The sequence below is a fragment of the Budorcas taxicolor genome, chromosome 5 (assembly GCF_023091745.1).
Source record: "Budorcas taxicolor isolate Tak-1 chromosome 5, Takin1.1, whole genome shotgun sequence".
NCBI classification, from domain to species: domain Eukaryota; kingdom Metazoa; phylum Chordata; class Mammalia; order Artiodactyla; family Bovidae; genus Budorcas; species Budorcas taxicolor.
This window is the reverse complement of record NC_068914.1, coordinates 138,991,545-139,018,541: the sequence shown is the minus strand read 5'-3', so window position 1 is coordinate 139,018,541 and position 26,997 is coordinate 138,991,545. Positions and strand designations below refer to the sequence as shown.

The 26,997-nt window shown below is 35.2% G+C and overlaps 1 protein-coding gene and 1 non-coding gene across 2 annotated transcripts in view; both read left to right on the top strand.

Annotated features, from left to right (window-relative positions):
- Positions 1-26,997, top strand: part of ATF7IP (activating transcription factor 7 interacting protein) — a 57,858-nt gene that overhangs the window by 13,559 nt on the left and 17,302 nt on the right. The window contains exons 5-9 of the mRNA XM_052640354.1: positions 6,162-6,227; positions 15,755-15,828; positions 16,415-16,503; positions 18,617-19,252; positions 25,785-25,849. Of these exons, the coding sequence (XP_052496314.1) occupies positions 6,162-6,227; positions 15,755-15,828; positions 16,415-16,503; positions 18,617-19,252; positions 25,785-25,849 (930 nt within the window). The remainder of the gene's footprint in view (positions 1-6,161; positions 6,228-15,754; positions 15,829-16,414; positions 16,504-18,616; positions 19,253-25,784; positions 25,850-26,997) is intronic.
- LOC128049095 (U6 spliceosomal RNA) lies at positions 19,751-19,856 on the top strand. Its single transcript, XR_008199466.1, has one exon. It is a non-coding gene; the product is annotated as a U6 spliceosomal RNA (small nuclear RNA).

Below are 26,997 nucleotides of genomic sequence, written 5' to 3'. Positions count from 1 at the left end.
CACACTATTCTACTATGACCTCATCTTAACTATAGTTGACTTTTGGACAGTGTAAGGGTTAGAGGTGCTGTCCCCACTGCCTGCAGTTGAAAATCTATGTACTGGTACCTGCCTCAGAAAATGAAGAAATTCATAAATGACTCCCCCACCTCAGTGAACAGTTCAGATAGAATCAGAACTCAAACCCTAGTTCCTTTGATTTCAGTTATGGTGATCTCTAATTGAACACAGACTCTCACTCAATGTAAAGATCTGTAGAATGAAAATATGAATAGTATATTTATTGAAAAAAAATTTCCGTGTATAATTGGACCCATGCGGTTCAACTCCATGTTGTTCAAGGGTCAACTGTAATTTCCTCTACAGTTACCTATTTCCAGATAAGCTTGTGTTCTGATACTTGGGGTTCAGACTTCAACATACTTTTGAGATGTGTATCAACCCATGCCAAGCCTCAGAAATCGTCTTAGTAGTGCATCTTCAGTGTTTCTTCAGTCAGTGAAGAGAGGCTGGCATCATCTAAATGCTGCTAAGTACTAAATAATGTTTGCTGTGATTCTTTTTATATTAATCTATTTCCTCCATGAATTGTATTTTTAAAGACATTAGTTTGTTGGTCTGTGTTTGTGAATGATTGCTACTTTTAATTTTTTATTAAATATATCTATATTCAGCTTCTGGTTAGTTGAAATGGGCACATGGTAGCATGCGTTAGTAATTAATTTCATTCCAAGATTAAAAAACTGGGAAATTTCATCAGTACATTCATTCTATCAGAAGAGAATGTGTGGTTTCTATTTGGTATAGGTTGTCTGAAATACAAGCATTGTCTCAGATGCTGACTTGAAAACCACTTATAGAGCCTTAAATAAGGGAGAAGTGGTTCATGAAAATAAAGTTGCGCAGTTGAAAGCAAATTGCAAGCAACTGTGACTAGATTTTAGGAATTATATATCTCAGCCAACAAGTTTATTTTTTTTAATTTCATGTTGTAAATTTTATTTAAAGTGAGACTTTGTTAATGATAAGGTAATTGTATAGTTATTTTATAATGCATCATTTAGGACAACACTATTGCTGTTTCTTACCTTTAGCGGGTCCTTATATAGTTAGTGATAGTGTTGTCTGATCGTTACATTTTATTTTACTAGTACTATTTAGAATGTTGAATTAGAACTGAAAATGTTGGAAGATTTAAGAGAATAATTTCATTCATAGTGTGTTATCATTCCCATAGCTGCATCTATGATTTTGTGCTTTTAGAACCTGAGATTTTAACTCTCATATTTTTAAGCTACAAGTCTGTCTTTAACTTTTAATAAGACTTTGCACTTGAATATTTCTTTGTAGCCTTAGAATCTTAATCTTTCCGACATCAAACCAATCATCTTCTCCACAAATAAGTCATGTTGTGGAGTTTGCACATTGTTCCCCTTACTCAAAATTCTTGAATTCTTAGAAAAATCTTCAAGGAATACCTTCCCATTGTTCCTTTTATTCACAATTTTTCAGTTCTTGGAAACTGATTCCTCTGTATCACTTCACATATACACAGTGAGTTGCCAAATTAAAACTTTTAAATTTCTTATAAAAGTCTGTCTTTTACATCTTTTAACTTTCTACAAGGCCATCATTACCCAGTTCCTTGATTATAATAGCAGCCTTTTACATGACCACTTTGGTACTGCTTTTTACGTCTTTACTGGTCCTTCTCAAGCATTGTATTCATCTTTCTAAAATGCTGCTTGTTAATTCTCTTCTGTGTAGTCCAGTTTCCTCAGTTGTGTACCAGTTTTAAACCTGTCTTCGTTTTCTGATTTGTATTTTAGATCTCCTAGTTTTTGATCCACTTTTCCTAATCCCACCAGTTGCTTCACTGTCCTACAGAGTATTTTGTTTTGTTGGCTGTGTTGGGTCTTCATTGCTGTGTGGGCTTTTCTTTAGTGGAGGCGAGTGGAGGCTACTCTCTAGTTGGGGTGGCTTCTCTTGTTACTGAACATGACCTCCAGGGTGTGTAGGCTTTAGTAATTGCAGCACGTGGACTAAGTAGTTGTGGTTCCCAGGCTCTCGAGCACAGGCTCAGTAGTTGTTGTGCACAAGCTTAGCTGTTCCATGATAGGTGGTATCTTCCCAGACCAGGGTTCAAACCTGTGCCCCTTGTATTGGCAGGCAGATTCTTTACCATTGAGCCATCAGGAAAGCCCCCCTACAGAGTGTTAATGCTCACAGTATTTTTATTTAAGCCATTTGATTTCATATTATAGCTTCCATTCATTTATGATCTGTCCTTACCATGCCATTTATTTTACATTTTACTTAGCCCAATTTAGTTCCCATCTCTTTCTTTGTTGTTCTGATATTTAGATTTTTATGGAAGTAAAATTTGGATAGCAATTACTTTAAAGTTTACAGTTCAGTGTCATTTGGTACCTTCACACTCTTGTATGATCATCATCTTTATCTAGTTCCAGAACCTTTTCATCAATCCAGAAGAAAACCTTGTACCCATTAAATAGTCACTTCTCATTTCTTTTTCCCTCTAGCCCTTTGGAACCACTAATCTGCTCTCTGTCTCTACTGAGTTACCTGTACTGTTGTTTAAACATCTGTGTATCTACTTTAGAGAAAATTTAAGTTATTTTTATTCCTGGAGTTTTTGTTTTTGCCTTTTTATTGTTGAGCTGTAAGAGTTCTTTACATATTTTGGATATTGAACACTTTAAGGTACATGATTTATGACTATTTCACCCACTCTGTAAGTTTTCTTTTCACTTTCCTCTCTTGATAATGTCTTTTAATGCACAGAAATTTTACATTTTGATGAAGTCTTGTAGGCAGCATAGAGTTGGGTCATGATTTATTATCATGCCAATCTCTGCCTTTTAATTGAAGAGTTTTTCATCTCTTCACATTTAGTTATTGGTAAAGAAAGATTTAGTCCTACCATTTTACTTGTCTTTCACCTTTTTTGTTCCTTAATTCCTACATTATTACCTTCTTTTGTGATTTTTTTCTAGTGAACCATTTTAACTCTCTTCATTTTTCTCTTTCTATAAAGTTTTTACTTTTTCCATAGTGATCACTCTGGAGATTAAACTTAACCTCTTGAATTAATACCTATTATACAAAAAAGTATACAAAACTTTTCTTTCACAGTCTTGTCCTCCCATCTCTCTGGTGAATTTCTTAATTTCAGTTATTGTACTTCCAGCTGCAGAATTTATACTTGTTTAAAAATATATAATATCTGTCTCTTTACTCATATTCTCTCTATTGGACTTTTTTTTCCTTTTTTTTTTTTCCCAAGTTCTTTCTCAATAGTATCCTTTAGTTTTTTGAATAGATTTAAAACCGTTTATTTAAAGTCTTGGTCTAGTAAGTTCTATGCCTGAGCTATATTTCTGTTAATTTTTTTTTCTTTCTGTGACTAAACCATACTTTCTTATTTCTTTGTATATGTCCTAATTTGTTCATTGTTACTGTTTAAATGAATATTTTGAGTATTGCAGTGTGACAATTCAGAAAATCAGATTTTCCCCTTCTATCCAGGGTTTGCTATTGCTACTTGTTGTTATTTGCTTGATTAGTGGGTTTTTTAAACAATTTTTGGAGAGTATATATTCATTATTGTGTGTGGTCACTGAAGTCTGTGTTTTGTTAACTTAGTGGTCAGCTGATATTTTTACAGTTAACTTAAATGCTCAGATAGTAAGGAATCCACCTGCAATGCAGGAGACCTGGGTTTAATCCCTGGGTTGGGAAGATCCCCTGAAGAAGGGAACAGCTCACTCCAGTATTCTGGCCTGGAGAATTCCATGGACAGAGGAGGCTGGCAGGCTACAGTCCATGGGGTAGCAGAGTCAGACATGACTGAGCAACTTTCACTTAAATGCCTGGAGCCTAAAAAAGTAAAAAGATTACTCTCCCAAATCTTTGCAGATTAACATTGGGGTACTCGTTCAACACTTAGGCTAGACCATTTACAACCTGTTTTATCACACTTGCCTTATTCTTCTCTTCCTGCTTGCATAGATTCTGAAGGCTAGTCTGAGGTGACAGCTTAGGGTCTTTTCAGGCCACTTGTGAGCTAGCATTCTGTCCTGAACATTCAGATAGTCTTCTCAATTTCCTGAGATGGGTGAGAGCTTTTAAAGCCCCCTTCTGCCATGTGTCTTCTTTCCCAACCTTTTCCATCTTGGACATTTCTTTTTTTTTTTTTTAATACTTTTTATTTTATGTTGGAGTATAACTGATTAATAATGTTGTGATAGTTTCAGGTGGACAGCAGAGGGACTCAGGTATATATATACATCTATTATTCTCTCCCAAACGCTTCTCCCATCCAGGCTGTCACATAACACTGAGCAGAGTTCCTTGTGCTATCCAGTAGGACCTTGTTGGTTATCCATTTTAAATAATAGCAATATGTACATGTCTGTCCCAAACTCCCTGACTAAGCCTTTCCCATATCCCTTCCCACTGGCAATCATAAGTTCTTTCTCTAAGTCTGTAATTCAGTTTCTGTTTTGTAAATGTTGATTTGTATTATTTCTTTTCGGATTCTGCTTGTAAAAGATGTCATACAATATTTCTCCTCCTCCGTCTGACTTTACTCAGTATGAAAATCTCTAGGTCCATCCATGTTGCTTCAATTGGCATTATATCATTCATTTTTATGGCTGAGTAATACTCTGTTGTATACATGTACCAGATCTTCTTTATCCACTTCTCCCTCAGTGGACCTTTAGGTTGCTTCCATGTCCTGACTGTTGTAAATAGTGCTGCATTGAACATTGGGGTGACTGTGTCTTTTTGAATTATGGCTTTCTCTGAGTATATGCCCAGTAGTGGGATTGCTGGGTCATATGGTAGTTCTATTTTTAGGTTTTTTAAGGAACTTCCATGCTGTTCTCCAGGCTTCCCTTGTGGCTCCGCTGGTAAAGAATCTGCCTGCAATTAGGAAGACCTGGTTTCGATCCCTGGATTAGTTTAGGAAGATCCCCTGGAGAAGGGAAAGGCTACACACTCAAGTATTCTGGTCTGGAGAATTCCATGGACTGTATAGTCCATGTGGTCACAAAGAGTTGGACATGACTGAGCGACTTACATACACATAGATACCGTTCTCTGCAGTGGCTGTATCAATTTACATTCACATGAAGAGTGTGAGGGATTTCCTTTTCTCCACACCTTCTCCAGTGTTTGTTGTCTGTAGATTTTTTTTTGATGACTGTTCTGAGCAATGTGAGCTAATATCTCATTGTAGTTTTGATTTGTGTTTCTCTAATAATTGGTGATGTTGAACATCTTTTCATGTGTTTTTTGTCCATCTGTATGTCTTTTTTTGAGAAATGTCTATTTAGGTCTTCTGCCCATTTTCTGATTGGTATTTTTTTTGTTTTGATATTGAGCTGGATAAGCTGTTTTTATATTTTGGAGATTAATCCTTCGTCAGTTGCTTCATTTGAGAATATTTTTTCCCATCCATGTTTTTTCATCTTATTTATGGTTTCCTTTGCTGTGCAAAATCTTTTAAGTTTAATTAGTCCCATTTGTTTATTTATTTATTTTTCATTACTCCAGGAGATGGGTCAAAAAAGATCTTGCTGCTATTTATCTGCCAGTAGGTTAATTTTTGAAAAGAAGTATTTGAGTACTGTAGATGTAGCTTCCCTTGTGGCTCAGCTGGTCAAGAATCCACCTGCAATGCAGAAGATCTGGATTTGATTTCTGGGTTGGAAAGATCCCCTGGAGAAGGGAAAGTCTACCCACTCCAGTGCTCTGGCCTAGAGAATTCCAGACTCATATGTACTATTGGTTAGGGATCTTCTGTGATTTATAGATTTGTTTACTATTAATATATAATTCTCAGTGAGAAAATTAAGTGTGGTCCCAACTATGTTAAATAATAAGAAATGCAAGCACATATGTTCAGAAATATGCTGGTTTGTGAGCAAGGAGGGAAAAAGCCAATCCTCTAAAACCAAGAGTGTTTACTTTGAGTTTTGAAGTCAGGGATTATACAACAACTTGTCTTATTTTCTTGCTGTTGACTGTCTTCTGAGGATCCTATTACCCATAGATTTCTTATTATGTATGCACAGGTTCCTTTTTGATACTATAATGCCATTTGATTTCTGTCTCGTTTTTGCTTTTTTTAGGCCAAGATAGCCAGGTTAACCAAACGCTTTGGAGCAGCCAAAGAAGATCTTAAGAAAAGACAAGAAGTAAGAATTTCTATTCTTGCATAGTTGATATTTAGCTTTAAGTGGTAATCTTAGGAGGTGCTGACCTAGAAGGAAACAAGTCTGAAATTTTCTTTCATATTATGTACTTCCTGCATGTTGTTTCTCGAACTTCTGCTCTAGAACTAGTCATTAACCTTTTCTAATCCTCACTGTTTTCATATGAACATCAGTACATGTAATATGTATATGTAAGGCATTCTTGAAATTCTTGAAATATCCATCTTTAAAATTAAGCTTTGGGGATCTGCCTCACCATGTTTCTCTCAGGCATACCTTGGAGATAACTGTGGGTTCAGTTCCAGACCACTGTAGTGAAGCAATTATTGTGATAAAGCAAGCCACAAGTTTGTAAAAAAAAAAAAAATCATTAAAGAAAAAAATACATAAATGTTATGTTAATTCTATAGTCTATTAAGTGAGCAGTGGTATTATGTCTGAAAAATCATTTAGATATGTTTTAATATACATACCTTAATTAAAAAATGCAAAACATAAAATAATTGCAGTAACATCAGAGATCATTGGTCACAGATCACTATAGACTTTAACAGGGTCTCCCTAGTGGCTACATGGTAAAGAATCTACCTGCCAGTGCAGAAGATGTGGGTTTGATCCCTAGGTCAAGAAGGAAATGGCAATCCACTGCAGTATTCTTGCCCGGGATATCACATAGACGGGAGGAGCCTGGTAAGCTACAGACCATGGAATCAGAGAGAGTCAGACACAACTTAGTGACTAAAATAACAACAAATAGCAGTATAATAATAATGAAGAAGTTTGAAATATTACCAGAATTACCAAAATGTAACACAGAGACTCGAAGTGAGGAAATGCTATTGGAAAAATAGTACCAAGCTTGACGCATGTTGCTGTAAACCTTCAGTTTTTTAAAAATGCAGTATCTGTGAGGTGCATAAAGCAAGGTATGCCTGTATTTGCCACTGTGGTAATTTAGTCTATTATGTCCTACAAAATAGTTCAGTATTACACAGCCTCAAGTAGCCCAGTTCTCCTCTTCCTTTCTTCCTCCTTGTAGTTTAGTCCAGGTGTTGTAGCATAGCACAAACTGTGGTCTGTAATTACACTTTGCTTTCTGTTGTTTCCTTAGTTATTCTGTAATATGGATTTTTAGTATAGCATTGTACATTGCAGTATTGTTTTTAGTTGAATTTCTTTTCTTCTTTTTTTCATTTGAGCAAGTTATATTTCTTTGTGTCTTGATAACTTTATTGCCTGGTACATAGTAATTTCCTATAGTAGTTTTTTTCAGTAGTAGTCATTATTCCTATAGATATTTCTGTCTTGAATCATTTTCATATCTTCTTTACTTGACTTTTTAAAACAACTCATTTTGAAATGATAGATACATAAGAAATTGCAACAATAACACACAGACTTCTATGAACCCTTCACTCAGCCTCACTCATTGGTGAAATCTATACCCATAGTACATTATCAAAACCAAGAAATCAGTACAGTTCTATCAGATAGTTTTGTAGACTTTATCAGTTTGCTTCAGTTTTTACATAAATTAATTCTGTATATCTGTGTGTTTCTCTGCAATTTGATCTCATGTATAGATTTATGTAACCTGCCACCACAGTTCAAGATACAGTCCCTTGACACACAGGGACGCCCTCCTGCCTCTCTTTTACAGTTTCAACCTTGCCTTTACCCTACCCTTACCTCCTGTATTCTGGCAGCTACAAATCTGTTCTGCATCTTTATATTCTTTGAACTTAATTTTTTAAGCTCTGATTTATCTTTTCTTGAACAACTGACAGTTATTTACAAAGGCTAATCATCAAATCCTTAATTTGGCCCCAGCCCATGGGGTCGCTAAGAGTCGGACACGACTGAGCAACTTCACTTTCGCTTTTTACTTTCATGCATTGGAGAAAGAAATGGCAACCCACTCCAGTATTCTTGCCTGGTGGGCTGCCTTCTATGGGGTCGCACAGAGTTGGACACGACTGAAGCGACTTAGCAGCAGCAGCAACAAAGATTTTTTTATTATGGTCTTCACTGATGTAATTACTTTTCTGATTTTAAACTCGAGTTTCTTAGCTTTAAAAAAAGGTGGTTTTTTTTTTTTTTGGTCACACTATAAAAACTATTTTTTCTATTAGAAAATTGGTATAAACCTTTATTTGCTATGCCTGAACTAAACATAGGGGTTTGAAATTTTCCCATTGTTTTTTTACAATATGATTTTCCATTTTTTTCTTTTCATCCTGTGTCTGAACTAAGTAGTGTTGCCCACCTTGTACTTTTCCAGTGTTTGTGCATATCACATTTATTATCAGAACTGTTTTCCAGGTCTTACTTGTTTAGTTAAAGGAGATAGGCAGAGACCTTAAGATATACAGATGAAAATATTACGATCCCTGAAAAGTTTGTCTTGAAGAGCTACAGTAAGTATGGAAAGAAGGACAAAGACTGTGTAATTCCTAAAGATTGGAATAGATTAATTTGAACAATTAGTATGTGTGGCACTTGAAGAAAATGTTAAGGTAGTGTTCAGTCTTTTAAATTGTGTTACTTCTTTTAGTTTGTAAGGCCAGTTTTAGTTTTCAAAACTTGGACATCTTTCTAACTCATTCTTATTACTGTTTTCTTCTTGTGAGAGATATTTCTAGAGAAATGTCAAAAGATTTTGTTCTTCCATGTTTAAATTTCCTTTAATTATGGTTTCCACTATAATTTTACATCTGTCTTTCTAGGCTTTAAAAACAAGACACAAAAGAATATTGAGAACTTTATCCCCCTTACCAAAATAACTAAACAAGCAATACCACTTCAGATTCTTTTCTTCTGTTTAGATTTGCTCCTTGGTCCTCTGATATTAATCAGTTAATAGCAAATCCCACTGTTCAGATTTGTCTTAAAACATTTTCTATTACTTTCTGAAAGAAAATAAAATCCTCATAAGCAGTTTGCTATTAAGACCATATTCATGTTTAATCTATTTTAGGGCTTTATGACTGATATCTTTAACTTTCATCCTTTCTATCTTTTTTTTACTATAAAAGAAATATCAAGATATTTCTCTCCTTTATGGAAATCAGTGACATATAATTGATTCTCAAATTTTAGATTTAATCTAAATCCTCCATTTCAATTTTTTATTTAAAATAATTCTTTTTATTTTAATTGTGATAAAAACTTCACATAAAATTTACCATTTTAAATTCTACAATTCAGTAGTGTTAACTGTATTCACATTGTTGTGTAACATATCTCTAGGAATTTTTTATCTTGCAAAACTAAGACCTCCATAGAACAACTACCATTTCGCCTCCCCTTTAGCCCCTGGAAATGATCATTCTACTTTGTTTCCATGGTTTTGACTTCTGTAGATATCTCATAAGTGCAGTCACACAGTATTTGCTTTGTTTATCTTATTTCACAAAGCATTATGTTCTCAAGGTTCATCTGGGTTGTTGCATATGACAGGATTTCCTTTTTTAAGGCTAACACTTCATTGTATGTATATACCACATTTTCTTTATCCATTTATTTATTGATGGATATTTGGGCTGGTTTCAACTTCTGGCTCTTACAAATAATGCTGCAATGACATTGGTGTGCAGATACCTCTTTGAGGTCAAAGTTTTGGATATTTCTACCCAGAAGTGAAATTGCTGGGTCATTTGGTAATTCTGTTATTTTTTGAGGAGCCTCCATATAGTTTTCTTTTGCAGTCACGTCACTGCTAAAGTCACATTTAGGGCTTCCCAGGTAGCTCAGTCAGTAAAGAGTCTGCCTTCAGTGCTGGAGACCCCAGTTCGATCCCTGGGTCTGAAAGATCCCCTGGAGAAGGAAATAGCAAACCACTCCAGTATTCCTGCCAGAAAATCCCATGGACAGAGGAGCCTGGTGGGCTGCAGTCCATGGCTTGCAAAGAGTTGTGCGCGACTGAACAAGTAACACTGAGGAACTGAGCAATCACATCATTTACATTCCCATCAGCATGGCACAAGGGTTCCAATTTCTGTATATTTTTGGGTACAGTTTTTATTTCCCTCTTTTGTGATAGTGTCCACCCTAATGGATGTGAGGCCTTATCTCATTGTGGTTTTGATTTGCGTTTCTCTGTAGGTGTCCTTTTCACTCTGTTGATTGTTTCCTTTCATGTGCAGAAGATTTTAAGTTTGATGTAATCTTCTTTGTCTTGTTAATGCTTTTGTTACCTTTTCTTTGATCCAAGAAATCATTGCCAAATGCACTATCATGAAGCTTTCCTGGTGTTTTCTCTTAAGAATTTCATAGTTTTAGGTTTTATGTTTTAGGTCTTTAATCCATTTGGATTAAATCTTATATATGATTTAATGGTCTGACTTCATTCTTTTGCATTTGGATATCCAGTTTTCACACAGATTGTCAAAAGACTGTTCTTTCCCCATTGTGTAGCCTTTACACCCTTGTAGAAGGCAATGGGAGCCCATTCCAGTACTCTTGCCTGGAAAATCCCATGGGCAGAGGAGCCTGGTGGGCTGCAGTCCATGGGGTCGCTATGAGTTGGACACGACTGAGCAACTTCACTTTCATTTTTCACTTTCATGCATTGGAGAAGAAAATGGCAACCCACTCCAGTGTTCTTGCCTGGAGAATCCCAGGGACAGGGGAGCCTGGTGGGCTGCCGTCTATGGGGTCACACAGAGTCGGACATGACTGAAGCGACTTAACAACAGCAGAACATCGTTTGAGTGTATGCATTAAGAGTTTATTTCTGGGGTCAGTATTCTGTTTCATATTTCTATGTGTCTGTCTGCATTCTAGCAGCATACTGTTTGGATTACTATAGCTTTGTAACATGTTTTAAAAATTAGAAGTACAAGCTTTCAACTTCTTTTCTAAGATTGTTTTGGTAATTCAGAGTTTCTTGAGCTTTCATTTGAATTTTAGGATGCCTTTTCCTGTTTCTGAAAAAAATGACGAATTTTGATTGAGATTGCATTGAAACTTTTGACTAGTTTGGGTAGGATGGATATTTTAATAATACTATAGATTTTTTAATGATGGCCATTCTGACGGGTGTGAGATGATATCTCATTATAGTTTTGATTTGCACGTCTCTAAGTTTACAACTGTTTTAAACTGGAAATAAATTCAGGTCACTTTTTCCCTCCCACCACTTTGTTGATATCATACATTATATCTTTTCGTATTGTGTGTATGTTACCATAGATTTACAATTATATTTTATACTTAAATTCTGTATTAGAATTAGATGGGATTTCTGTTCCCACTTTCTAGTAATGCAGTATTCTGTATTTATTTTTGCATTTACCTTTACCAGAGAGCTTTATATTTTCCTTTGCTTTCAGGTTGCTGGCTAGTGTCCTTTGATTTCTGCTTGAAGGACTCCAGTTAACATTTCTTGTATGGTGGATTTAGTGCTGTGAAATGCACTCGGCTTTGTATATACTGTGAAAATCTTAATTTTGCCTTCATTTTTGCAATGATAGTGTTGCTGGTTATGATATTCTTGCTTGGCAGTATTTTTCTTTTAGCACTTGAATATATCATTCCACTCCCTTGTGGCCTGTTAGGTTTCTTCTGAGAAAAAAAGCACTGATAATCTTAAGGGAGCAGCCTTAAATGTGATGTGTCCCTTTTCTCTTGCTACTTTTACAATCTTTGTGACTTTTCACAGCTTGACTATAATGTTTCTTAGTGTGGGTCTCTTTGAGTTGGAAGTCTTTCACCTTCTTGAATTTGTCAGCTTTCTTTCTTAAGTTTGGGAAGATTTTGGCCTTTACTTAAGTAGGTTTTCTGCCTATTTTCTTTCTTTCTATTCATGTTCTCTCATATTTGTATATTGGCCCATTTGATGGTGTCTAATAAATCTCTTAGTCTGTCTTTACCTTTTTTTCATTCACTTTTTCTGTTTGATTGTCTTAACTCAATAATTTCAAATGATTTATCTTCAGGTTTGCTGATTCTTTCTTCTGCTTGATACAGTCTGGTTTTTATCCCTTCTAGTAAATGTTTAAATTCAGTTGTTAAAATGTTCAGCTCCAGAATTTCTGTTGGTTCTCTTCTGAAGTTTCATTTTCTTCTTGCTTTGTTTTCTAATTTCATTTAGTTTTCTTTCTGTGTTCTTTTCTGTCTCATTGAGCATCTTAATGATAGTCATTTTGAATTCTTTGTTGGATAGTTCCTAGATCTGTTTCTTTAAGGTTAGTTTCTGGAGATTAATTTCATAGATTGGTCCATATTTCTCTGTTTTGTTTTGGGTTTTTTTTTGGTATGTTTCTCTTTTGTTGAAATTAGGCATTTGAAAAAGTACACTTCCCATCTTTTTGGAATATCTTTGTACAGATGAAGACCTTTACTAGTTGGTCCAGTTAGATACCTCTGATCTCCTTTCAAACCTTTTTTCAGAGATGGCATTTTCTTGGAGTTTGTGTGTGTATCTCCAATCTGTAGAGTTTTGTCTGGTTCTATTTGGGAACTTCCCATCCCCGACCTGGTATCTGCCTTTCAAATTGCTGCTGCTTTCGCAAACCATTATATTGGAGTTACCCCTGCTGTCTCTGTGTATTACTGCCAGTTTCCTGGTTTAGTACCAGCCCGAGAGGTTTGCCTTTCTTCTCATCTACCCCTCAAGACACCCAATGTGTGCTGCTTCCAAGTTGGGTGAGACTGAAGCCAGTACCTTGATCATTGTCCCCCGAAAGTCAGAGTGTTGCATGCAAATTCCAGTGTTTCTTTCCTGAAGAAGAAGAGGACACTTGTTGGGATTTTTTTTCCTTTCTCTTTTCTATTTTACCACACTGTGTAAGGAAGGAGGTGGGATATGGTGGTTAAGTGCAACAGACTTTCCTACCTTCTTCTATTGATCTCTTTGGGGCTTACTCTCAGTTCAGTTCAGTTCAGTTCAGTTGCTCAGTCGTGTCCGACTCTTTGTGACCCTATGAATCGCAGCACGCCAGGCCTCCCTGTCCATCACCAACTCCCGGAGTTCACTCAGACTCACGTCTTTCAAGTCAGTGATGCCCTCCAGCCATCTCATCCTCTGTCGTCCCCTTCTCCTCCTGCCCCCAACTCCTCCCAGCATCAGAGTCTTTTCCAATGAGTCAACTCTTTGCATGAGGTGGCCAAAGTACTAGAGTTTCAGCTTCAGCATCATTCCTTCCAAAGAAATCCCAGGGCTGATCTCCTTCAGAATGGATTGGTTGGATCTTCTTGCAGTCCAAGGGACTTTCAAGAGTCTTCTCCAACACCGCAGTTCAAAAGCATCAATTCTTTGGTGCTCAGCCTTCTTCACAGTCCAACTCTTGCATCCATACATGAGCACTGGAAAAACCATAGCCTTGAGAGTAAGTGTCTTTTAATTTCATGGCTGCAATCACCATCTGCATTGATTTTGGAGCCCCCCAAAATAAAGTCTGACACCGTTTCCGCTGTTTCCCATCTATTTACCATGAAGTGATGGGACCGGATGCCATGATCTTCGTTTTCTGAATGGTGAGCTTTAAGCCAGCTTTCTCACTCTCCACTTTCACTTTCTCATTTAGGGTGCTCTAATCTCTCAGCAGGTTTCTTGACTTCTTACAAGTGAAATTTAATCCTTAAGTTATTAAGTCATTGTTTTCGTAAGGAAAGGAATCTATAGGATTTTCAGTTCTGCCATCTTGCTGATGTTACCACACTGTAGTGTTTAAGGTCCGCCATCCAGTGACACTAAGCCATACTTGACTTACTGATACTTATTTATTATGCTTATACTCCTCCTTTTATATTTTTTCCCTCTGAAATCTTTACCTTCATTTTAAGTGTTTTGAGTGTACTGATTACTCAAAGACTTATTAGAAGATGCAGATCTTTCCCCTAAAATTTTTTTAAAACTTTTCCCAATGATGCTACAATGTTACTTTCATTTGCTTTTCTAGATATTTCAAAAGTTTCTGTGTCAGAGCAGTTTATCTTATCTTTTTTCCTCCTCTACACAGATAAAATCGTTCTTTTATCCTAAAAATGTAGCAAAATATATTTGTTGTTGAGAAGAGTGATTAGTGGCATCTGCTTGATGTGATTCTGTTTATCACCTTTTGTTTAATATGTATTATTTATTATATTTAATTAAGACTGGAGTGGACTTATTTTTCTCAGTTTAAGAAACCGATGATGATAGTGGCGTTATAATGGAGGCCCAAATAATGGTAATTAGTATATAAATGTTACAACTCTATTTCTGTAGTCCCTGTTTTGGAGGATGGAAAAAGGCTTAGTTTGTACTGAAGTTTAGAATTGGAGCATCTTTTTATGAAATTATAAGTCACATAGTGACAAGTAGTTTTTTTTTAAACAAAAATTATAAAAAGAATTTTGATATTTGACCTAGGATACCACTTAATTGGTAATCATTTACTTCTGAGGATAAACAAATATTTTCCTTGTTTCTTGCATTTCTGCTTGTAATCTGGTGCTTCCTCTGCTAGGTATTTACTAGGCATTCACTAGACGTTTATTGAATGAATATCTAGTTATTCTTTAGATTCAGATTGTTAATGCTTACTGAACACTTTTAGCATATAAACTATTTTTACATTCTTTATTTACTCATAAAAAACTGAGGTCTGGGAATTATTCACTTTTCGTATGATAAGTAGTTGTGACAATAGGCTGATTTGTGTAAGCACTTTAACATGTACCAATGCCAAGGTTTAATGTTTTTTTTCTTAATAAGATTTTCTCCTGTACTATAGAAATAACTTGAAATTCATGTTTCAGTGTCCATACATAAAATTTTATTCAAACACAACCATGCTTATTCACTTACATATCATCTATGGCTAATTTCTGTGCTACAGTGGCAGAGCTGAGTAGCTGCAAAGCCTAAGATATTTACTATCTGGCCCTTTATAAAGTTCACAGACTCCTGAACTAATACCATTAATTCCCTAATCCTTTTATTTTACACCTACAAAAAGACTTAAATTTTGCAACAGATTTGTAAGTAAGTGGCAAGAAACATAGGTTTCTAAGTCTTGTTTCACAGAATAGTGATGATTAATTTACACATTTTGGTCATCATATGCCCTATTTCCACAGTAAAGCAGTCAATTCTGCCATTTCTAAAGGGGTCTTATGAGGTAACAGTATTTATAACCATTCTTAGATAATAAGCTGAGAGAAGGCACTGGCAGCCCACTCCAATACTCTTGCCTGGAAAATCCCATGGATGGAGGGCCTGGTGGGCTGCAGTCCATGGGGTTGCTAAGAGTCAGACACGACTGAGCAACTTCACTTTCACTTTTCACTTTGATGCATTGGAGAAGGAAATGGCAAATCACTCCAGTGTTCTTGCCTGGAGAATCCCAGGGACAGGGGAGCTTGGTGGGCTGCCGTCTCTGGGGTCACACAGAGTCGGACATGACTTAAGCGACTTAGCAGCAGCATAGAAATAACAGATAACATATTAACAAAGCACTTAGAGGACTGAAAGATTCCGTGTGAATTGGGCTTTATTTTACCTTGGTTATTTTTCTCCTCAGAACCCACCAAACCCACCTGTATCACCAGGAAAGTCTGTAGTTGATGTCATCAGCAATAACAGTGTGCCCTACAGGTAAGAATTGTAAACAGGCTGTTTATCAAGTTTTTCATTAAGAGAACAAGGTTCTGATTTTCTTTATTGTGCAGAAAGATCTTAGAATGTGATACTATATATTTTTGTAGAGAAAAAGTGTTTGGTATACTGTGTTAAGTCTATTTGCTTCTTTTTGCTTTGCTCTAATTGTTCTCCTATGGATATTGATTTTGCTCGTTTTTTTATAAGGCTTTCTTTTGTCATTGCAGATTTCTTTAACCACTTGTGCTAAATAGTATTACCTTAAGTATTTGAGAAATTCTTTGGTCAGAGTTGACAAAAACTAATGTGTGCAGATGTTCGGATCCATATTTGGTTTTCAGGTTAAAGTACTGAGGACATAGAATATAAAAGGAAGACTCTTCCCTAATGCCCTACACCCCAGCATTCCAGTGTTTTTGTACCAGCTTTGCTTCACTGCATTCACTCCCAGTTTAGTGCTTTAAATTAATATCCAAGTCTAGCTACCCTTTCTCCCTATGCACCACTGCTTTCTGTATGCATAAGTAGATATCCCCTAGAATGGCATGTCCAGTGACTATATGTGTGTGTATCTATTTCATAGAAATACAAACACAGTGAGACAGATGTTGGAGTCCAAAAGAAATATAAGTGAGAGTGCACCACCATCTTTTCAAACCCCTGTGAATACAGGTAATATTCTTAACACTCAAATACATTTTGTTAGGAATTGAAGGCTTTTGTTCTCTTTTCTTACACACTTTTGAGCTTGAAATGGACTAAGAAACTGAATACAGTTATGTAAAATTGACTGCTAAGAGCAAAATTTTGTTTAAAAAGTAGGATCACAGATGTGCATACAAATACAGAAATTCAGATTTCTGCTGTAGTGATTCTCAAACTTTCGAGTGTTGACATCCCTGTATAATCTTAAAAATTATTAGGAATCTACAGAGTTTTGCTGATGTGGGTATATTAATTGATATTTACTATGGTAGAAATTAAAACATATAATTTTTAAATGTTTATTAATTCAATTAAAAATAATTGCAAACCTATATTTTGTACCATTATATACAGTCCAGTATTCTTGCCTGGGAAATCTCATGGACAGAGGAGCCTGGTGGGCTACAGTCCATTTGGTCACAGAAGAGTTGGGCATGATTTAGCAATTAAACAACAGAATTACATACCATAAGTAGCAAGTCTTGGTGAAAAGTAACTCTTTTCCAAAATTAAAAATATTAGCAAAAAGAGTATTATTATATTAAATTTTTATGTCTCTTTTATACTTCATTTAAAACATTAAGATTGCCAAACACACCTGGATTCTCATATCTGTGTCTGCATTCAATCTATTGCAGTTTGTTGTTTTAGTTGAAATATGTGAAGAAAATTCAGCCTCATACAAATGTGTAGTTGGAAAAAGCCTAGAGAGAATGTGGGTATTATTCTTTGTCACAGCAAGTAGTGGTTTCTTAAAGGTTAGTTGCAAAGTGAAATCAGAAATCACACCAATAAGTGTTTGTAAATTTTTCACTAAATTCTTTTATCTGTCTTGTACTTAGATGGGTCTTTTACTAATATCATTCATTGATCACTTGGAAAATATTCACCAAGTTTTCTAAGTCTTCCAAACACGGGTACATTTCATTAATAAATTTTTTTTTAATTGCATTTATTTACTTTGTTATCAGTTATTCTCAGAAGAGCCTTTAAAGATTTGGGAAGGTAACCATGCTCTCAGGGTGGCAGGTAGATGTATTTTCCCAAGTTCTGAGTTTTTTTTTTTTTTTTTTTTAACTCAGATTTTACTGTTGCCAATCTATACTGTTCATTGTTTTCTTTGAAGTCTCTGCCTTATTTGGTTTATTTTCAAGAAAAAATTTGCCAGATACCCAAGTGAATAACCATAGTATGTTTATAACTCAGTCTTTCAAGTAAAAGTGGTATTCCATCAAATAGGCTGTGAGCTCAGCTTATAGCTCAGCCAGTTGTCCGAGCACTTTTCCTTGAGCCAGTCAGCCTTATTTGGTATGCAGCAGTAATGCTTTATGTGTGCCTGTGATTTTGGAAAGACTTTACAAATCAGTGAGAAGGAGACTTGGTCATTGATTTTTATTAAACCTGCTCAAATGAGAAGACACACAAATGGCTGAACTAAAAAAACTGTAAAACTCCAGTGACCAACATTCTGATTTACTCTGCTCTTTGTTGTCAGCTCCTTAATTCTTCTCCTATCTTCCCTATGTTATTTTCCGTATCACATAATGTCAATAGAACGTTAATAGAGGTAGTAGCCTCTCCTCACTAGTTCCTCCCAGGGAATTCAGTAAAATTGGATCCACAGGTACAGGCTTCACTTTATCCATATTGTAAAATACCATCACTAAGTTTACCTATTATGAATTTATGATAATCTTTCTAGATATTCTATTTGAGTTTATATATTGCCAGTGTTCTAAGGCATTTTTAATGTACTTTCAAAATTGTCTTTACAATTTTGCCTAGTTTTCACTGCTTTTCAGTTGTATTTCCCGCTAGTTACTCTGAAGTAAGTTGCTCATTTTCAGAGACTCTTCATACAGAGATAGCAGTCCTCCATCTTAATGATAAAATGTGCTATTTTCATAATGTACCAAATGTAGATGCAGAAATGATTCTGCAAATAATCTAAGAATTCAAGGATTTAAATCAAATTAAAAGATATGAGAGACTACTGTGTATATTGCAGTATATCAAATTTGTATTATTTTAGCTGATAAAGATGGCTATTTAAACTGAAACTTCTCTTTTTTTTTTATAGTATCTTCAACCAATCTTGTCACTCCTCCAACGGTTGTCAGTAGTCAACCTAAATTGCAGCCTCCAGTGACTTCAGGTTCTCTGACAGCCACATCAGTTCTTCCTGCACCCAACACAGCTACAGTAGTTGCTTCTACTCAGGTGCCTAGTGGAAATCCCCAACCTACAATCTCTTTACAGTCTTTACCAGTGATTTTACATGTACCTGTTGCTGTATCCTCCCAGCCTCAGCTCCTCCAGAGCCATCCAGGGACTTTAGTGACCAATCAACCATCAGGCAACGTTGAATTCATTTCTGTACAAAGCCCACCTACAGTGAGTGGTCTTACCAAAAATCCAGTGTCTTTGCCATCTTTGCCAAACCCGAAACCAAACAACGTTCCTTCTGTGCCCAGTCCTAGTATTCAAAGGAATTCTCCTGCCAGTGCTGCACCATTAGGAACAACGCTTGCTGTACAGGCTGTTCCAACAGCACACTCTATTGTACAAGCCACCAGGACTTCTTTACCTACAGTAGGCCCATCAGGACTCTATAGTCCATCAAATAATCGAGGTCCTATACAGATGAAAATTCCAATTTCTGCTTTTAGTACTTCATCTCCTGCAGAACAGAGCAGCACTACCACCACAAGAATTGGTAAGTCAACATGTGGATTTAATAATAGAAATGCAAACTTGTTAATAGTCTGTAGATAATTGAATTTGTGTGTGTATGTAGTTGACTAACATTATTAGAAGACAGAGTGAATAGAATTTCACAGATACTATTTTAGTTACCCAAGAGGAATGATGTTGTTAAAGTGGGATCTGAGAGTTTGAGTGAGAAGTTACCATTTGTAATTCATCTTTTACTAGTTTTCCTAACCTGGGCAAATTTTTAATTTTGGCTTTGTAGCAAGCATTGTGAATTACTTTTATAATACATTTTGCAGATATTCTGAATATACAGAAAACAGTATGTTGTAAAGTATCTAAGTGACATAATATCTAAGTGCTAATAAAAGGAAAATAACAACCACACATCTCTAGTGAAAGTGTTAGTCGCTCAGTCATGTCCAACTCTGTGTGACCCCGTGGACTGTAGCCTGCTAGGTTCTTCTGTCCATGGAATTCTCCAAGTAAGAATACTCGAGTGGTACTCACTTGGGCAGCAGATATACTAAAATTAGAATGATACAGAGAAGATTAATATGACCCTGCACAAGGATGACACGCAAATTCGTGAAGTGTTCCATATTTTTTGTTCATGTTTGGCAGAAACCAACAAAATTCTGTAAAGCAATTATCCTTCAATTTAAAAATAAATGAATTAAAAAAAAAAGAATAGTGGAGTGGGTTGCCATTCCCTTCTCCAGGGGATCTTCCCAACCCAGGGATCAAACTTCAGTCTCCTGCATTGAAGGCAGATTCTTTACCATCTGAGACACTAGGGAAGCCCCTGCCCATTACCCCATTTGGGAAAATCCTTTGTGTGTTCTTCATGCCTATCTTCCAAATTTGAATGGTTTTATACTAGGTCTTTCCCTCTTTAATTTACTGCAGAACATTTCCTTGCTTCTTGTTTTCCCTTATATATTTTCCCATATGGCATATTTTACATGATTATGTTTGTATATTTATATATACTTTGAAATATTGCAAAAAGGAGGACTTGATTGTTCCTGATTTAAAATCTGTAGATCTCTGTCTTCCTTGTTCTTAGAAAGCATAGATTATATATACATTCTTGAACTTGCTTATTCTTCATTTCTGATTTTATATTTATCCCCACTACTTTTGGAAAGACAGGATAGAGTACCTGGGCATCATGTATATAGTGAAATTGTTGTAGTAGCTGTCCTGTTGATATAGTTGATCTTGAAATATAAAAAAAAAATTATAAAGTGCAAAATTACTTTTTATAGGTGAGATATACAGGGCTTGTTTTTTTAATTTCTTATGTGGTCTTCAGTAGAGTACACTTGTCTTCTGAGTATACATTCTCATAAAATAGAGTTTCATAGAGTTACTGAGAATAAATGAGTGGTAGATGAAAATTCGTACTGGAATGAAGCTGAATATCACCCTCATACAATTAACATCTGGGATATAAGATTAAATCTGAAATTTCAAATACAGTTATTATTAGTATTTAAAATTAAATATTTCCATGGTACAGTAATGATATTTATTAGCATTCTCTGCTGTCACAACATTCCTTAGATGCTTACTTTAAATTGAGTTCAGTGAATGAGCAAGATTTTGGGGGGGCATTACATTTCTTCTAATCATTACTATTTTTTACCATGTTAGGTGGAAGATGATTATCATGGACATTGTTTTCTGTGATTTTGGAGTTTTTCTTTTTTATGAAATTTTGAGCTTAGTTGACATTGTTTTTAAATCATGGTTACAAGATAAGGTAAATTCTTAAATATACAACTTTCCCTGAAAGACCATAGCCTGAAAAGAAGTAAATAACTTGAGAGATTACTCTGTCTAATGTTATGATTGCAAGTTCCCTAAATACTTGTACAGTATCAGAATTATGAGCTCATTGGTAAAGTATCCACCTGTCAATGCAGGTAACACAGGAGATGGAGGTTTGATCCCAGGGTCAGAAAAATCCCCTAGAGGAGGAAATGGCAACCCATTCCAGTATTCTTCCTAGGAGAATCACACAGACAGAGAAGCCTGGTGGCTGCAGTCCGTAGGGTTGCAAATAATTGGACCTGACTAAGCATATACACACACATCAGAATTATAATTCAATTTCATTATCCTGTTAACATTGTATGAACATTTGTTGACCCAAAGGGTGTGTTTTTCCCAAAATTATCTAGCTTAATGTGCTTTATTAGTTGTAATGTCAGTCTGTTTCTGTTTAATTTCTTGACTATCATTAATTATTTTTGTATATAAAATTAATAATTTTAGTAATTATTACTAGTTTTGTGATATTGCATTTATATGTAAAACTTTATATTTTAACATATATTTAACACATATACTTTAACACATAAATTATATTATGGAGATCTTCATTTTGAGTTCTATTTGGAATGCTTACATATATTTGAAATTATTAGATATTAACCAAAAATATTAATTATAAGCTTGGCTTTGTTTACCATGTTAATTAGAAGGAGGTCCTATGAGATGATATATTCTCTGATTATGTATAATTTTAAGGATTCCATAAATGGTATAAAAGTAGGCATTTAGCTATTGAGACTTGCAAAAACCTAAGCTGAGGTCAAATAGCAAAATTTGGCTGAATATGAAGGTTGAAACTAAAATTTAATAAATCCATAAAGTGTTAAATTAATTAGTTATTTAATTAAAACATTTTGAAAACTATGCTTATGTAAGTTCTATTTCAATTCGGTTCAGTTCAGTCACTCAGTTGTGTCCGACTCTTTGCGACTCCATGAATTGCAGCACGCCAGGCCTCCCTGTCCATCACCAACTCCCGGAGTCCACCCAAATCCATGTCCATTGAGTTGATGATGCCATCCAACCATCTCATCCTCTGTTGTCCCCTTCTCCTTCTGCCCTCAATCTTTCCCAGCATCAGGGTCTTTTCAAATGAGTCAGCTCTTCGCATCAGTTGGCCAAAGTATTGGAGTTTCAGCTTCAACATCAGTCCTTCCAGTGGACACCCAGGACTGATCTCCTTTAGCATGGACTGATTGGATCTCCTTGCAGTCCAAGGGACTCTCAAGAGTCTTCTCCACACCACAGTTCAAAAGCGTCAATTCTTTGGCGCTCAGCTTTCTTTGTAGTCTAACTCTTACATCCATACATGACCACTGGAAAAACCATAGCGTTGACTAGACAGACCTTTGTTGGCAGAGTAATATCTCTGCTTTTTAATATGCTGTCTACATAATGTATAACTAGACAGTATGCATTTATATATATTTATATACCTTTATCTCCATAGAGTAAGTCAATATTTTTAATAAAGTATAAAATAAAAGTTCTAAGGATTACTTGGAAATTTAGAGACCAAATTATAGCTTATCTCATTCGTTCATTGGAGAAGGAAATGGCTACCCACTCCAGTATTCTTGCCTGGAGAGTCCTGTGGACAGAGGAGCCTGGTGGGCTGCTGTCCATCGAGTCATACAGAGTTGGACACAACTGAAGTGACTTAGCATGCATGCATTCATTCATAAAACATTGAACGCCTGTTTTGTTCTCAAATCATGCAGACACACATATATGCACAAAATAGTCCCTATTCTAACTAAACTCATAGTCAGATAGGGAACTTAATGTTAAATAATTATAAATGTGATGAATGTAAATTATGCAGGTTTCTGTGAGAGGATATGGGCGTTCTGGGAAGGTACGAGAATGGAGTGAATGGCAAGATGGTGGGAAGTAGAGTTTTAAAGGATTTTTACAGAGAGGAAGGAGTGTGACATCCACGAACACTGGCTACAGGAGGGGTGAAAATGGAGTTAGAGGCACTTGGGAATGCTCTAGATGAAAGATAGGGTTGTAAAAATGACCTAAAATTTTTGTTTTTACATTCCACTTATTTTCATTCAGTTATCCAGCACCTACCAACGTACACTACTAATGCACTCCTGTAAAATGCACATGCAAATAATGCATATCTGCTTTATGATGCTCATAATGTTCTGTGCACATATGCACATCTGTTTTTTGATGCTGGTAAAATTTCAGTGTTGGTTAAAAGTGACAGTGTCTTTTAAGAATAAAGAGACAGAGATGTTTCTTATATGATAGAAAGAGTTTGGTGTACAATTTTTGACTTTATATCCTGCCAATTTTATTGCTTGATAGATTGATTTGTAACTTTTTACTTTCAAAATTCATCTGAAGTAGTAAAAGAAAACAAAAGATACAGTGAAACTATAAAATGTTACATTGAGAATCAAGACAACAATCTAATAAAAGGGTAGGAGAAGTTAATGAAAAATCTAGGATAAAGAATATTATTACAGCTTTATGAATAATTAACTTTGTGTCCTGAGACAATTAAGTCAAAGAGAGAATCATGCTGGATAAGAAAACTCTCATATTTATTAGTATTTGTGTGTGTGTGTGTGTGTGTGTGTGTGTGTTTAGAAATAAAACATTTCATTAATCAGTTTAAATCTTTCCTGAATCTTGAGAATAATTGTATGAGGATAAGTCCACAGAAAATTCCATGTACAGAGGAGTCTGGTGGGCTACAGCCCATGGGTTGCAAGAGTCAGACATGACTTAGAATTAAACCAGCCACCCAACCAATCAACAGAAAATAAAAATGAAACTCCCTCACCTGCTTTGGTTCTTGACTTACCTTTTATTTTCACTTGAGAATGTGTTTTAAATCCAAATGAATGACACTGTATACATATTTTTAAAAATTGATAGTAAACTGCTTATGTTTTGCTAATGTCTTGAGTGTGTGTTAATACTCGCATGTCAGTAACCTGGAATTAATTTTTTTTTATTAAGTATTTTTAAGAAGTACTATTTTTTAAAAATTTGTTTTATTAAGTAGTATTTAAAAAACTTTGCAGTCCAGAAATGAAGCTGATTCATTGTAAATGAAGTAATTTTAAGATATTAAAGATATGTATATGTATTTTTAAGTTACATCAGTTCAGTGCAGTGCAGTTGCTCAGTTGTGTCCGACTCTTTGCGACCTCATGAATTGCAGCACGCCAGGCCTCCCTGTCCATCACCAACTCCCGGAGTTCACTCAGACTCACGTCCATCGAGTCCGTGATGCCATCCAGCCATCTCATCCTCTGTTGTCCCCTTCTCCTTCTGCCCCCAATCCCTCCCAGCATCAGAGTCTTTTCCATTGAGTCAACTCTTCACATGAGGTGGCCAAAGTACTAGAGTTTCAGCTTTAGCATCATTCCTTCCAAAGAACACCCAGGACTGATCTCCTTTAGAATGGACTGGTTGGATCTCCTTGCAGTCCAAGTGATTCTCAAGAGTCTTCTCCAACACCACAGTTCAAAAGCATCAATTCTTCAGTGCTCAGCTTTCTTCACAGTCCAACTCTCACATCCATACATGACCACTGGAAAAACCACAGCCTTAAAGTTACATACATCTTAAATATACCTGGGAGATTCCTTAGATTATATATACACACACATGAATATGTGTATGTGTATATATGTATATTTTCTTGCTATGCAAAGAACTAAGATAATTCAGATAGGGTAGGCAGAAATTGGAAGGGCCCCTTTTTCTTACCTAGCCTGTAAAACCCTCTTGTTAACAGGTAGATATTTATCCTCATTTTTTTTTTAATGTATAGATAGAAATAATTGTATCTACCATTTCTGGTTTTGTCTTTTTAAATATATTGTTAAATGATTTACTTTGTATGTATGTTATGAAGATTTACAAATGAAAGGAGTGTCATATTTTGACTAGAGTTTTTTTTGACAGAAAGTGTGGATAGGATGTTTCAGCATTAGAAAACTCCTATTAATGTAATTGACCACATTACCAAAGAGAAAAAACTGATTAATCACCTCAGTAGATGCTCAAGACATTTGACAAAACTTAATACCTTTTCTTTAGAAACTGAGGCAGAAAAACATATTTTGTTTCTTTTCTGTGCTGTTTTTTCATTCAGCTATCTTTTATACAACTATATAGTTGTAGTTCTATACGTGCAAAATTCATATGTATGTTTGTGTGTGTGTACAAACTCAATACAAGTTTATTGAAAAATGAATAAAGGAAAATCATCTGTGATTGAGCTATTGAGATTATTCATGTATGTTTCATCAGGATCACTTTATTTTTCTAGTGAATTTATTACATTTTTGCCATGTTACTAAGTTTTTTCTCCAGAGGTGTGTAGTATGGAAGGATTATATTTTATTTAACTTTCTGTGTTCTGGCATTTAGGTTATACACATCTTAAATTGCTTCCCTGCAATATTCCTTTGGTTAGAGTTAAAATTTCTCTTTAATGGATATATGAAGTGTTTGGATTTCTAGTATCAATTTGTCCTTCTGAAAGATTTGTAGCAATGGTCTCTGAGAGAGAGTAATTTACGTATGTAACATGTTAACAGACAAAAAACTATTGGAGAAAATTAACGTGAATTGTTGTATATAAAGAAACCTATCCTTTCACATTTTGTAGGTTCCTTTAAAAATAGCTCTGAGTTTTGTTTTTTTTTTTGACTCCTTAGAAAACCAGACAAACAAAACAGTAGATGCTTCTGTTAATAAGAAAGCAGCCGATAGCACATCACAGGTAAGATGTTTGCTACTGTTTCAAAATGAAAGAATGGATTTCTTTTGATATTCTTTGATAAAATGAAAATTATTCCAAGTTTGTTTACAACTGTCCAGAATTTTTCAAATAGCTTCTCTGTGTTGTTTGACAAGAATTGAATTTTTTTGATTAGTAATTCTTTTAGTGATATTGGATGATATATAACTGACAGTCTAGTTATTTTCTTTCATACAGAGTGAAGTTTTAGTCTTCACATGTAATTTCTTCCTGGCCCATCTTTTTAAGAAGGTCTCACTGGTTTATCCCTCTCCCCACGCCTCCCCATCCTCTGTCCTGCCATTGCCAGCACACACAAAGATCCCATTTTAGTTTGTTCAGAGCTGATCAGAAATAAGTTTTATGGAAAGAAAATTTTGGTTTTTCTGGCTTATTAGCATTTTGCCAGTCTTGGTACTTTTTCATGTTAAATTTAAGTCACTCAGGAGTGGAGTAACTCCATTTTTCCTGTATTAATAAAGTTCATCATGATTATTCTTCTACATTGCTTTAGGTATAATAGATTCATAGGGAAGTCGTTGCATGTTTGATGGTCTAATTTCTTCCCTTCCTCTTAATCATATCTAGAAACTCATATATTTTCCTAGTGAGAGAAAAAATCGAATAAGTCAGGCATGAATAAATGATGTGAATTTTAAAACAAGGGCATAGTGAGCTTTAATTTTGACTATTCATCTTTATTAAAATGATGGATTTTTGACTAAAGATAGATACATACCATGCTGTATAGCTCAAACTAAAGCTATTAGAAATATTTTATTTCTTACAGATTTTAGCAGGCTTTTTTTATGATATTAAAGGTCAAAGTTTTGATTGTTTCTAAGGATGTCTTATAGCTATGTTTTTAATTAAAAGTATATGGAGTAATTTTTTGGGAGGCATGTAGTATAGCAAACATCGATATATTCAGTGACTTTTATGTAACATAGGAAGTCTAGCTTTACTTTATAAAGTAAAACCAAAGCTAAACAAAGAAATTTCAAACATCCTCATTTCTTTCAGCAATTTTTTTCTTGTTTGTTTGGACATACTAGGTCATGTTTTAGGAGAGGAAGATGTACACTATTAATGGCTGTGTTTTCATCTTGTTATAAATGGTGATTCTTCTA